This window comes from Phodopus roborovskii, unplaced genomic scaffold, assembly GCF_943737965.1.
Source record: "Phodopus roborovskii unplaced genomic scaffold, PHOROB, whole genome shotgun sequence".
NCBI classification, from domain to species: Eukaryota; Metazoa; Chordata; class Mammalia; order Rodentia; family Cricetidae; genus Phodopus; species Phodopus roborovskii.
This window is the reverse complement of record NW_026126516.1, coordinates 11,405,277-11,417,762: the sequence shown is the minus strand read 5'-3', so window position 1 is coordinate 11,417,762 and position 12,486 is coordinate 11,405,277. Positions and strand designations below refer to the sequence as shown.

The 12,486-nt window shown below is 46.2% G+C and overlaps 1 protein-coding gene and 1 non-coding gene across 2 annotated transcripts; both read right to left on the bottom strand.

Annotated features, from left to right (window-relative positions):
• Positions 1-4,461: 4,461 nt before the first annotated feature.
• Eif5 (eukaryotic translation initiation factor 5) lies at positions 4,462-12,166 on the bottom strand. Its single transcript, XM_051196648.1, has 12 exons — positions 12,018-12,166; positions 11,698-11,903; positions 10,676-10,955; positions 10,483-10,564; positions 10,056-10,228; positions 9,727-9,838; positions 8,682-8,824; positions 8,309-8,467; positions 7,593-7,754; positions 7,160-7,324; positions 6,840-6,974; positions 4,462-6,062 (listed from the first exon to the last, which is right to left on the bottom strand). Exons 3-12 carry the CDS (start codon positions 10,745-10,747, stop codon positions 5,973-5,975), a joined length of 1,293 nt encoding a protein of 430 aa, XP_051052605.1. The 5' UTR covers positions 10,748-10,955; positions 11,698-11,903; positions 12,018-12,166; the 3' UTR covers positions 4,462-5,972.
• On the bottom strand, positions 9,217-9,342 carry LOC127231239 (small nucleolar RNA SNORA28). Its single transcript, XR_007835280.1, has one exon. It is a non-coding gene; the product is annotated as a small nucleolar RNA SNORA28 (small nucleolar RNA).
• Positions 12,167-12,486: the final 320 nt, after the last annotated feature.

The window sequence follows — 12,486 nt, the reverse complement described above, 5'->3', positions numbered from 1 at the left end:
AAGCTGTGACGACACACCTGTAAACCTAGCTCTTGGGAGGGAGAGGCTTGAGGGAAAGCAATTTAAGGCCACTCTGGGCTATATACTGAGTTTAAGGCTAGCCTGGACTTCAAGAGATGCTGTCTCAGTAAGGAAAAAAGAATGTTGTATACCTTCGTAACAAACATACAAAAACACATATACATACACCACACACAAAAAGTGCAGAAGATAGAGCTTCTCTTTTTGACTCACTCAGAGAGCTTTATTGTAATTGCAGATGGATTAGAATTACTTCAATCTTGACAATATAAAAAGAACCATAAAGATGATGTAAGCTGGGAGCCAGAAAGTCAAGTCAGAGAAATAAGCATACTCATCTTCCCTCTGGGCAGTCCAGGGGTGTTCTTTTGGACAGAAGCATAAGTAATGAAATCTCAAACACTATGTTTAAGTAGCTTGTGAAATAACCAATAGACAGACGGAGAATAATAACCATGTGGAGAGGAAAATATAGGGTTTGGAGTTAGTTCCTCACTTGTCCTTGTGAGACATCAGTGTGAAATGCTCCCAAGTGATGGCAGCATGTATCAGGGCTCATAAACCACACAGCACGGTGGGATACCACCTACAGGGGTTCACGTGGAGTCCAGGGCTCCCGTCATCTTTATGGAGCTGGAAGTCTCTTATCTCCTAGTGGCACTGTTACCATTATGACCTCTCCTCTTAGGGTGTCAGGGACATACCTACCTCAAGTGTTCCTTGCTCATGTTGATTTAAGCCTAAGAATGGCACATATATACAGTTTGTCATATCGATCATGGTATATGCCCATGGTACCTACTGACTGTACCTCTAGCAATCATTTTAGAGTGAACTTCTACTTATAAAAAAGTTTACCTTGGGAGGCAGAGGCAGGCGGATCTCTGTGAGTTCGAAGCCAGCCTGGTCTACAAGAGTGAGTTCCAGGACACCCAGGACTACACAGAGAAACCCTGTCATGAAATCCTCCCCTGCCCTCCCCCAAAAAAGAAGGTATGTAACCACGCTTAACATAGCTCTTAAATTCTGTGGTTTGTTGAGATAGGGTCTTATTGTGAAGCTGTGGCTGTCCTGGAACTCTCTGTAGACCAGGTTGGCCTCAGACTCACAGAGATCTGCCTGCCTCTGCTTCCCTACTGTTGGGACTAAAGGTGTGTGCCACCAACACCAGGTGAAAGAACTCACTCTTACAAGTTGTTCTGACTTCCCCACACTAAAAGGTAGGTTAAACTAGTTGTGGCGACGGCACGGGATCCCAGTACTTGAGCCTAGGTTCTATTAAACCCTGAAAAAAAGTATTTGCTTAACAACTCATGGTTGTGGAAGCTAGGACATTCAAAAGCCTGCTGAAAACAGAGTAGGGGACTTCTGGATGGTACAGGACATCACAAGGAAAGCAGATGGGGGAACTAACTTGAGTCTCTCTCTTCTTTTTGAGACAGGGTTTCTCTGTGTAATCCTGGTTGTAGACAAAGCTGGCCCCAAAAGCAGAGGTCTGCCTCCCAAGTGTTGGGATTAAGGGCATAGGCCACACTGCCTGGCTTCTCCCTCTTCTTATAAAGTAACTCGTACCACCATGAGAGGACCTGCATGACTACCTAACCCTTATTTTCTCTCAAACATCCTACCTCCAAATACCACTGACATGAACTTCAGGGATCTTTTCCAACATGAGGGCAGCACACATCTCTTGTGCTGTCTAGTGTGAGCGGCTGCCTACACTGCAGCAAGCCCTTCCTTTGCTTCCTGTGCACACTGTAGGATTGGATCTTCATTCCCAAGCAGGAATCTGCTGCCTCCAAACACTGTTAAAGGCTCAGGAAGCAGCATTGTACTTCCTCCTCCTAGTGGTAGGAGATGCCAGGTACAACAATTCACCTTTTACTTCAACAGGCCTCAGATGATTAGACCAGTAAGAACATGGAGGCCCTGAGAGCGTCTTATGAGTATCTTCTCACCTGCTCATCAGCTCCAACCAACAGGACACCTTTGTGCAGGGTAGCAGTGTGCTGTCTTACAGGTGTCAGGTACCTTAGTGATTCATGAGCAGAAGCAGCACAGCTCTGGGGGAGACAGTGGACAACAGTGCCTTCTTCCCAGGGAACTGCCCCATTGCCAACAGTCCACCTGCCACTGCTTCTCTGGACCACTCAAGTCCCTGGAAGTAGAGCCTGCAAGGGATTAAGTAGTACTCTCAGAGGGGATGTAAGGAAGCAGGATGCAGAAACGAAAGAATGTATGCAGAACTGAGGGAGGGCTCTATTACGGTTCTTTAGAGGAGCAGAGCTTATAGAATGTGTGTGGTGTGGTATGGGGTGTGAAGGGGATTATTTATTTGGCTTGGAGACAGGGTTTTTCTGTGGAGCCTTGGCTGTCCTGAAACTAATTCTGTAGACCAGGCTGGTCTCAAACTCAGATCCACCTACCTCTCTGCCTCCCAGAGTGCTGGGGTTAAAGGCATGCACCTACCCTCCTCATCCCTCAATTAAAGGGAATTTATTAGAGTGGTTTACAGGCTATGGTCCAGCTAGTCCAACAATGGTTATCTACCAACAGTTAGGTCCAAGAATCCAGTAGTTGTTCAGTCCACAAGACTGGATGTCTCTCCTCAGTATATGCCAGAATCCTGAAGTAGGCTCTAATGCCAGTGAAGGAATGAACTTGCCAGTGTAGGCTTTCCTCTGTCCTTTATACAGGATGCCAGTAGATGTGGCCCAGACTAAAGGTCGATAGATACATCTTCCCACCTCGAAAATTCCAGATGAAAAAGTGGGTCTTCTCACTTCAAATGGTTTAATAAGATAAATAGCCCACAGGTGTACATACTTGTTTGGGTTTAGGTAATTCCAGGTATGATTAGGTTGACAACGAAGGGATAGCCTTCTCAAGAGTCAAAGACTGAATAGAGTTGGTCCCAGCTCAGGGTGAAGGCGGCTTCTGCACACCTGCCTCTCTCCAATCCCAGTATCAGCATGGCTTGCTGGCTTCTCAAGACATGGCAGCCACTTCTGCTGAGGCATTTCTCTGTACAGTGCAGCTTGAAGCTGAATCAATGTTCACGGCAAATACTAACAATTTGTAGTAAGATCTTTGTGTGTAGCCTGGTTGACCTGAAAACTATGTAGACCAGGCTGGCCTTACTCCGAAGAGAAGCCTCTTTTTGCTTCCCAAGTATTGGGATTAAAGGCATGGGCCTCCATGCCTGGCTTTAAAAAAAAATTTGAGTGGATTTGTGCATATGCGTACAGCCCCCGGAGGCCAAAGGGCATCAAAATCTCCTAGAACAAGTTAACAGGTAACTCTGAGCCACCTGATATGGGTCCCAGGAACAGAATTCTGATCACTTGTGAGGCAACTCTACATAACCTTGGCTGTCCTACAATGTATTAGATTAGGTTGCTATCAAATTCAGTAAGATCTACCTCTGTTACCATGGCTGTCCATGACATCTTTTTAATTTTAGATGTATGAATGTTTTACCTACATTTATGTATGCACACCATGCCACTAACCCAGCAGATACAGAGGAAACTGACCATATTCCAGGTTGGGGTTAATAAGGTCTAATTCTTCAGGGAAATCAGATACCTTACCAGCTGGCATTGGACAAACCCATGCCCAGCCATGATGCCCTGAAAATTAAGCTTACAAAGCTGGGAGGTTGAGTCTGCTGCCTAGACAACTGGAATTGGATCTCTGGTCTCCATGTGTAGAAGAAGGGCATGCACTCCCATACACGCCTGTCAATTTGAGCACTGCAGGGGAAAGCAATCTCAGTAACCCATACCCTAGGCCTTAATGAGTAAAATGCACAAGGAAGACAGTCTGAGGACAGGCTACATAGAATTAATGAAGTGTGTTCCCTAACTAACATGGTATTAAAGATGAACCTGTTTCACACAGGACTGACATGCTCTCCAGAATACCCAACATTCAAATTCGAAGCATACCAAACAGCTTTCAGTGCTTTTCACTACACTACAAAATGAAAATGTAGCTTACCCTTTTAGTATTAAAGCAGAGACAAAATTTAATTTTAACATTGTTTTAATCAAGTAATGTAGCTGTTTCAAACAGGAAACGTTTAAAGACACCTCAATAGAGCAACGAACAGCTGATTAATTGTAAAAAACCCAGATTGTATGAATCCCATTGGTTTGGCCCCAGACAGAAGCCCAAGCCCCTTCCTTCCTCAGGGTTGAAGACCTGACTGAAACAGCTCTAAGACAAAAATCTTAGCAGCCCAAGGCTCAATGTGCTGATGTACTTGAGAACAATCTCAGAAAATGATGACAAATGTACGGGCCGGCCATGCAGCAAAGAATTTGAAGCCTAGGAGACAAGTGGGTTTGCAAATACGTCTTTTCTTTGGTGTGACACTGCACATTCCCTTGTTACCATTCCAGGAATATGGCTCCCATTCATGCTCAGCAGACAAGGTTTCAATTTAGCAAATATTTGTATCATTTCAATGCAAAAATCTTACATTTATTAAAGTTTTATAAGCTGTGAGATGGATGACACAAAGGGTAAGATCTAAACAATGTTATGAACTAGTATGCCACACAGATTAACCACATGGGTTCTTAACTCTGAGAATGCAGTTTTGTGGAAATATACACTAAGAAGTTTTTAATGTTATGCAAATAGGAGCCCAGATGGAGTTTACACCAGCTGGTGGGTAAGGAATTCACTTGTATCTGAAGCCCAAGGCTCTGAATGGGCTGGCCAGGCCCTAGCAACTGCACCCACCCAGTGGCCATCACCAGACTTCTCATGCGCCCAGCTATATTCAATGTGAAGTAAAAAATATCCCAAGTCTTACACCAAAATACAGGCTCTGACTCAGAAGTATGATTTTAACTTTCTCTTTAAATAAGACAATTGGGGGAAGGGGGATCAAGCTTGAAACACAACAATACTTATTTTGGCAAGATAGCAACCAAAATCTAAAGTACAAGCTATTATATCCAAATTAAAAGGCATTGAAAAATTAACCATAATATTGGGGGAAGGAGGGGAGGAGAACACAAACACAAGATACAGTATGTTTAAACATCTTGAAATTATAATTTAAGGGTAAAAGATGAAAAATTATGCTGTTTTAGCTAGAGATTAAGTGCACCTTTTCCTGTTTCTCCCAAATATTATCAGAGTTACGATTTAATCATACCTCAAAGCTTTTCTCAGTACAAAGCAACCACTAAATACACACAAAATTCTTATTTGTTAATTATTTCCCTGGCTCATCCAACGTGCCATGCACACATGACTTCAAAGACTACAATTTGGGGTGAAGTGTACACAAACTGAAAAGCCACAACTCTAAATTTCAGAACTTGCTCTTAAAATCACAGGACACACAGGTCATTTCCACTCCTTATGAAGATGTCACACTGTCATTTATTTGCTCATCAGTCTCCCTTAGAATGACAAGAGTTATCAGTTGCCAATCTGAACAGTTGGGGAGATACAACTTTTAAAACACTCCATTTCTTAATGGCTAAGTAAGGTCATTACAATTGTTTGCATTCTGCAAATTTCAGCACCTACAATCTACCAGGCCCAAGGACCTTAAGTTAAATGGTGTATCATCCTAAAAGTAGCCAATTACTTCAGTATAAGCCATTCAGAGCCCAAAGTCTGAAGAATGACCAAAACCAAATCTTTATTTTATAACTGTATAAATGTGATCCAAATGTGTCCACCACTAGTTTTTCCAAAAGAAACATGCTATAAATAAGCAAACTACAACTGCTCACTGATATGTATGGACTCCCTAGATGTCTCATTGGGCTTAATTATAGACCACTCACAGTAATAGCTTTTTAGTATCAAGTGTAGCATGATGTTAAGCCATTTTAGCTTTTGCACATACATGTTGCACTTCTGGCTGATAATGGAGAAAAATTTGCAGCATTATACTGTTAAGCTAAGTTGCATCCATCCTTTTAAATGGCATCGATATCAATGTCATCATCCTTGTTGTCAGACTTCACAGTTTCAACTTTTGGTACACTGGCAGTCTTCGAATATACCACCTGACAAGATAAATCATTTCATCAATCAAATATAGACACAGAGTAACCAGCCCGTTATATTATTTCCATAATAAATTCTTTGTAATTTTGAGATAATTACAGTATTTTCCCTCTCCTTACCTTCCCTCAAAGCTTTGCTGGGTGGGACACACCTTTAGATTCATGGCCTTTTCCCCCTTCCATTTTGGCATTTTGAGACAGTATTTCTTTGCATAGCCCCTAGCTGTTCTGGAATTCAGGAGACCTTTTGCCTCCTGAATGCTAGGATTAAAGATATCTGCAACCATGTCTGTCTTATTTATCTTAATAGATTATGCACGGGGTAAATGTCTTTCATTGGATTAATCTAATTATTCTCCAAAGAGGTAACTCAAGCTTAGAAAGAATGCTTGCTTACCTAGTACGCTCACTCTCCAGAACTCTCCTCCACCCCAACCCCCACCCCCGCAAAGATTCTATGTATTTTTGGTTGTTGTTCACTCATTTGTTTTCAAGACAAGTCTTCTCTGCAGCCTTGGCTGTCCTAGAACTCTGCAGAGCAGTCTGGCCTCAAACTCACAGAGATCCAACCAGTCTCTGCCTCTAGAGTGCTGGGATTAAAGGTGTGTGCCACCACTGCCTGACTGATTATACTTCATTGTTTAATCTGAAATTTGAGAACTACACTTGCTATCAGTTTGAGGCTAACCAGGGCTACACAGAGGGGAAACTAAACCAAAACTATCAAGCATCACTGACAAACCAAATACTTCAGTTAACATATTCCCTAGCTTTTACCTCAATATTTTCATCTTCATCTTCTTCCTCACCACCAGAAGATTCTTCCTCTGCTTCCTTCAACCATTTAATAAACGGTTCTGCTTTGACTCGAATCTCTTTGGCAAGTTCTTTTGAGACGTATTTTTTGGAGGCCTAAAGTAGTTCAGAAATTTCTCAGTGAAGACTTGAAAACATACTTTACGTTATTTAAAGGGGCTGGATCACACCCTAAGACTAAACTATAAAGGGGCTCAAAAACTGTGTCAGAGTAACAGCGCACCCCCACCCGCTGTTTCGATGCTTCTGACATTTCACAGGAACACTTATGTGTTCCCTACCTTTTCCGACCAGCTGATGATGACCTCTTCTTCTAAAAGGTCTGCGTCATACATCTCCTTCAAGATATGTGGGATCTTGGAGATCAGCTGAGCTTGATGCATCGCTACCACACATTCCAAACCATGAAGAAGGTACCGCTGAGCCTTTTTGTTGTTATGACAAAACTGCAAGGAGACAGCATCAACAATTGTCCCCGTTTTAAGGCAATTCAATACTTATACACATTCATTTTCTTAAAGCACAGCACATGTAACAGTGGCTTGGCTAGAATAAGGTCAATGCACAGATACCATTACCATTTGTAGGTGCTGCCACACTTGCTAAAGCTGGCCAATCACCTATTTTCTGGATGACAAACATAGTGGGTTGAAGTGATTTAAAGCCACAGTATTAAGGTGACAGTCTTTACTTAACCCCCTCCAAGTGTCTTACTCTTAAGAAATGGCGCCTGTATTTTTTGATCTGCTCTCTTATCTTCTCATTAAAGAGAACTTCAGTCAAAACAAGAGGACCCATGGCTTTTACATCCAGTCTTTCTGCTTCAGCAACAATTTCTTTATCAGATGAATCAATAATGCCCTCTTCTTTCTTTTTCTGGAAATAAAAAGCAATTCAATGAAGTATAAGCATATTCTGCTGTGCTTGAGAGCAGTATCTCCTCCTCCAGCATTTCTGACCAATTTATGAAAGTACACCCACTGTACTTCCTCCAATATATTTCTTGATTGAATAAGCAAAGGAGAAAAGCAACTATGAGCCTTGCATTAAAAATATACAAAGGGGCTGAGCATTGGTGGCACACACCTTTAGTCCAGCACTTGGGAGACAGAGGCAGGAGGATCTCTGTGAGTTCAAGGCCAGTCTCCAAAGCAATACAGAGAAACCTTGTCTCGAAAAAAGACCAACAACAACAGAGAGAGAGAGAGAGAGAGAAGGGTGTGGTGGCACACACCTCTAATCTCAGCAGAGATAGATGGAAGATCTTTATGAGCTCCAGACTAGCCTAGTCTACATGTAGCAAGGGCTACAACAAGGAGAGCCTGTCTCAAGAACAAAACACTAATAAAACTCAAAGATATCAGAGGAAGAGTTAGCCAATTATGAACGTAAGAAGCACTATGAGGTATTTTCAGATCAAGCAAATTTACCTTAACAAAATCAAACAGGATGTTAACACGCTCTTCTATAGTTCTTTCCAAATCATCACTGAGTGTCAGAACTTTAGCATGGTCACTGATCTCATCCATTCTGCGTCTCTGAGCTTCCTCAGTTGTATCCTCCCCCCAGTCATCATCCTCCTCCTCTTCCTGTTTAAACAAAAGCAAAGACCTTCAAACAGCAGTATCAGTCACATTGACAGGATGGATCATCAAGCCCCTTTGCTGACAGACCATGTCATCAAGCCCAGAAAAATAGCATAGTTTTTTTTTTTAAACAGTGCAGTATATATTAATACAAATTTTTTTTGATTCATTGCAAAACACCAGGCGTTTCACACAGTTTTAAGTGCCCTACACTCACCACAGCATGTGGAGGAGGACTAATTTCATTTGGTGGTGGAGGTGGTGGTGTCTCACTGCTGGAAACAGAGCCATTTTCCTTGTCCTTGCCCTTCCTGTTTTTCTTTTCCTTTTCTTTCTTTCCTGTACCACTGTCACTATTCTCTACAGGGAAACAAAAGTTAACTTAGTCCTAGGGTTTATGTGTCACCCACTATCAAGATTTAAACCCTACCCTCTCACCATCACAACTCCTTAGTCAGGTCAACTCAAAATGCAACTTAAAAAATTCCGAAGGGAGGCTGGAGCAATGTCACAGCGGTACAGACCATTTCCTCCAGTCTCTCGGACACTGCACACTTGCGGTACAAAACACACACGCACACAAAGCACCACCAACATTCCAAACGATACAAATCCCGAATCATACAGGTTATAAAATAAATAAGACAAAGCAATACAATCATGGACATAATGTCTCAACCAGGTAGTAGTTTACCCTCATGAATTAAAACTAAACGACATAAAAAATCTGACCACCTAACAATAACAGATAGCTTGTTTTAGCCTATATAACGGCTTGTCTCATGGGGAGGAGAACACCGGAATAGGTTAGACTATCTTGCTATAGCAAGCTCAAATTGTGTCAGATAGTTTTGTTCATCTGACACAGAGTGTTGCTTGCAATTGCTCTAAGCCACTTAGTTTAATGAGACAAGCCTTGTTTCCAGAACAGTAGATCTTTTTTTAATGGGTTTCCATCATAATCTATGTTATAAACCAACAGGATGGTAGTTTGGCAGCCTCCTTTTCACGTTTACTTAAAACAGATTTTTCAATATTTTAGTCCGTTAAAAGCCATAAGGCCCTGAGCCAGAGACAGGCAGATCTCTGAGTTCCAGGCCCGCCTGGTCTACAGAATTAGTTCCAGTACACCCAGGGCTATGCAGAGAAACCCTATCTCGAAAAACAAACAAATCCAAAGTCCAAAGACTTAAAGTTCCTTATACAGTAATAAAAACCTTCCATTTTATATTCCAATAGCCATTTTATTAAAAAAGACTTACCAGGTGGGTTTTTGAGAATGAATGTGCAGAGTTTATGATGTGTGTCAAGCATGCCTCGGTACCCACAGGCTTTACAAGAATTACCTATTGTTTGCTTCTTTGGATTGACATGCTGTCAAGAAAAGTAAAAACAAGTGAAAAGTTTAAAACTGTATGTGAGTTTATGTAACATGAAACATCTAACACTGGCTCGCACAAAATTTCTTCATGGAAGCCTAATTTTAACAAAGTACTTTCTAGTAAGCCTGGTATCCTTTCAGAAATATGAAAGCATCATCACACCACCACAAAAGCACACACTGAATGGCAAAAACTTTAAAAGCACTCACCAGATCTGTCTCAGGATTCTCACACTCAGGACAAAGAACAAACTTTTTAATGAATCCATCCAACATGTCTTGCAGCTTATTCGCCTCATGAGATCCGTTGACAATGTACCGGTCATTCTTAACATCAAACTGGGTCTGTGCTCCCAGCTCACAACCAAAGTATTTGGTGGGATCTATTCGGAAGACATTCAATCTAGTTAAGCTTTAGCACTGGCTTTACACAAAAATCCACACAGAACTCACCATTCTTTAAAACTACAGGGTCAGGGGAGATAGACACAGCCTGGGTGGTATAACGACATCCAATCTAGGAGGTCCAAAGATCCACACTTGCTAATTAACATGGCCAAGGAAAGATGCGGAGCTCATAAACTGTCAAGACTACATGTACATTATACCTTTTCGGGCTTCTCCAAGCTTTACTTACACGTTGGAGGCCGATTAAGCGCCTTTGCAACGTCAACCATGTTGACTATAACTGTCTTGATTCCATTTCCTTTGCCCTCAACCTAAAGGAAATAAGAATTTCAATTTTGCACCGTCTCCCTGTAAAACGCAATGTAAAATACTATGAAGAACGGCACGAACCAACTTTCTACCAAAGCGGAAGGTCAGTATACCTTGGCAATCAAACGGGGCATCTTGTAGCGATAGAACTGGTCTGACACGCTGCGGTTGACGTTGACAGACATTTTGGCTTATTAGTGACTTTATCAATAAGATGAACAGATCTTTGATTGCAACTTTTTGGTATCTTCTGTCTGGAGAAGAAGGGATGACATAAACGACTGCAAGAGTTCTCGGTCTCTGACATGAAAAAGTTTTCGCCACTGAGGCTGTAAGCTTCTTGCTTGTACGCTATGTTTCCCCAATACAGGTACCAATGGCTGCGCAACAGCTCTGCAAGAGAAAAGGAGAGACACACAAACATCCCTACGGGGCCAGGATCGTCCCCGTGTGGGGTACCTTCTTGTCCTCGAGCACCCCGCGTCACTAACAGTCCCAGCAGCTGACGACCTCAGGCACGGCACGGAGCACCCTCCAGGCACCGTGGAGGCCACCATTTTGGCAAGAGCGGGCCTGTGGACGGGACGAGACACAACACAAACACAAACCCTGCTCCGTCGGCGGCCGGGAGGCGGTCAGGCCCGGGAGCGGCGGCGCCGCGCAGGCTGCTGCCGGCCGTAACCGCCGCCCAGGATCGGGGCGCTCCTCCCGCTCGGCTCAAGCCCGCGAGCAAGCAGCTTCTCCGGTCGCGCCTCCCCCGGCAGCCATCGTTGGCAAACGGGAAGCGTCGAGCCGGCCCGGCCAACCGCGAGGTGGCGGCTCGGCTTCGGGGCGGCTCGTCCAGGCCGGGAGCCATGGGCTCCGCGGGGGCACGAGGGAGGCGGCCGGCGCCGCGCCCGGTCCCCATGGCTACGCGGCCCCGCGGGGGCGCCCGGGCTCGGCCTGCGGCCTCCGTGAGTCACGGCCGCGGCGCGGCGGGGCGGCCCGGCCCGGCCTGAGTCAGCCGGGCGCCGGCACGCGCGCCCCCGCCCGCCCGCCCGCCCGCCCCGCCCCCCCAAACTGCGCCACACGCGCGGCGGGTCACGCGGCCGCGCCGCCATCTTGCCGCCGCCATGGCCCGCCGCCCGCGACTCACCGTTTTCGTCAAATAAAGACATAAACCCAACGCGGCTCGCCCGGGACTGGGAGGAAGAGGCGCTGGAAACCGGGTCCGGAGCGGCGGGGCGGGCGGGCGGGCGGCGAGCGGAGGGAGGCGCGGCCGGGCAGGTGCCGCCGCCGAGCAGCGGGAGGGGCTGTCCCAGCGACGTCCGCGTCCACACCAGCAGCGCCGAGCCGGGCGACCTGGCGGGGGACAGGGCGGTGAGCCGCAGGCGGCCTGCCCCCGCCGGCGGCCCGCGGGGTGGAGGGGCGGGAGCGCTGGGCAGGGGCGCGGGCCGCCGCCCCCCGCGGACTCACCTCTGGAATGTTCTCGCTCTGACTGAACAACGCCGCCGCCGCGCTCAAGCTACCCTCGGCCCCGGGTCCCGCCCCCTGCAGCGGGCCGCCACTGCTCATTGGCCGCGGGCCCACCCGAGATCGCCCGCCATTGGCCCGCAGGCGCGTCGATCGCCCCTCTCCCCGCCCTCCACTTCCCGGGGCTCCACTCGTGGGCTCGGCCCGCCTCCCGCCGACCCCTGCTTCCTTCCCCTCCCTGCCCCCTCCCTCCGTCCTTCCCAGAGGCCTCCGCGCTCTCGCGATAGCTCGGCCGGTCTCGCCGCGCGCTCGGGCAACATGGCGGCTGTCGGTCCCACCCGCGGGGTGGGGCCGCGACTCTACCGGCCCCGGGCCGCGCGCGGCCTGCGTGCTCGCCCGGGCGTCCCCGGCCGCGCAGCTGCCCGGCCCGGGCCTGTGGTCCCCGAGCGGGAAGCAAGGCCGCCGGCCTGAG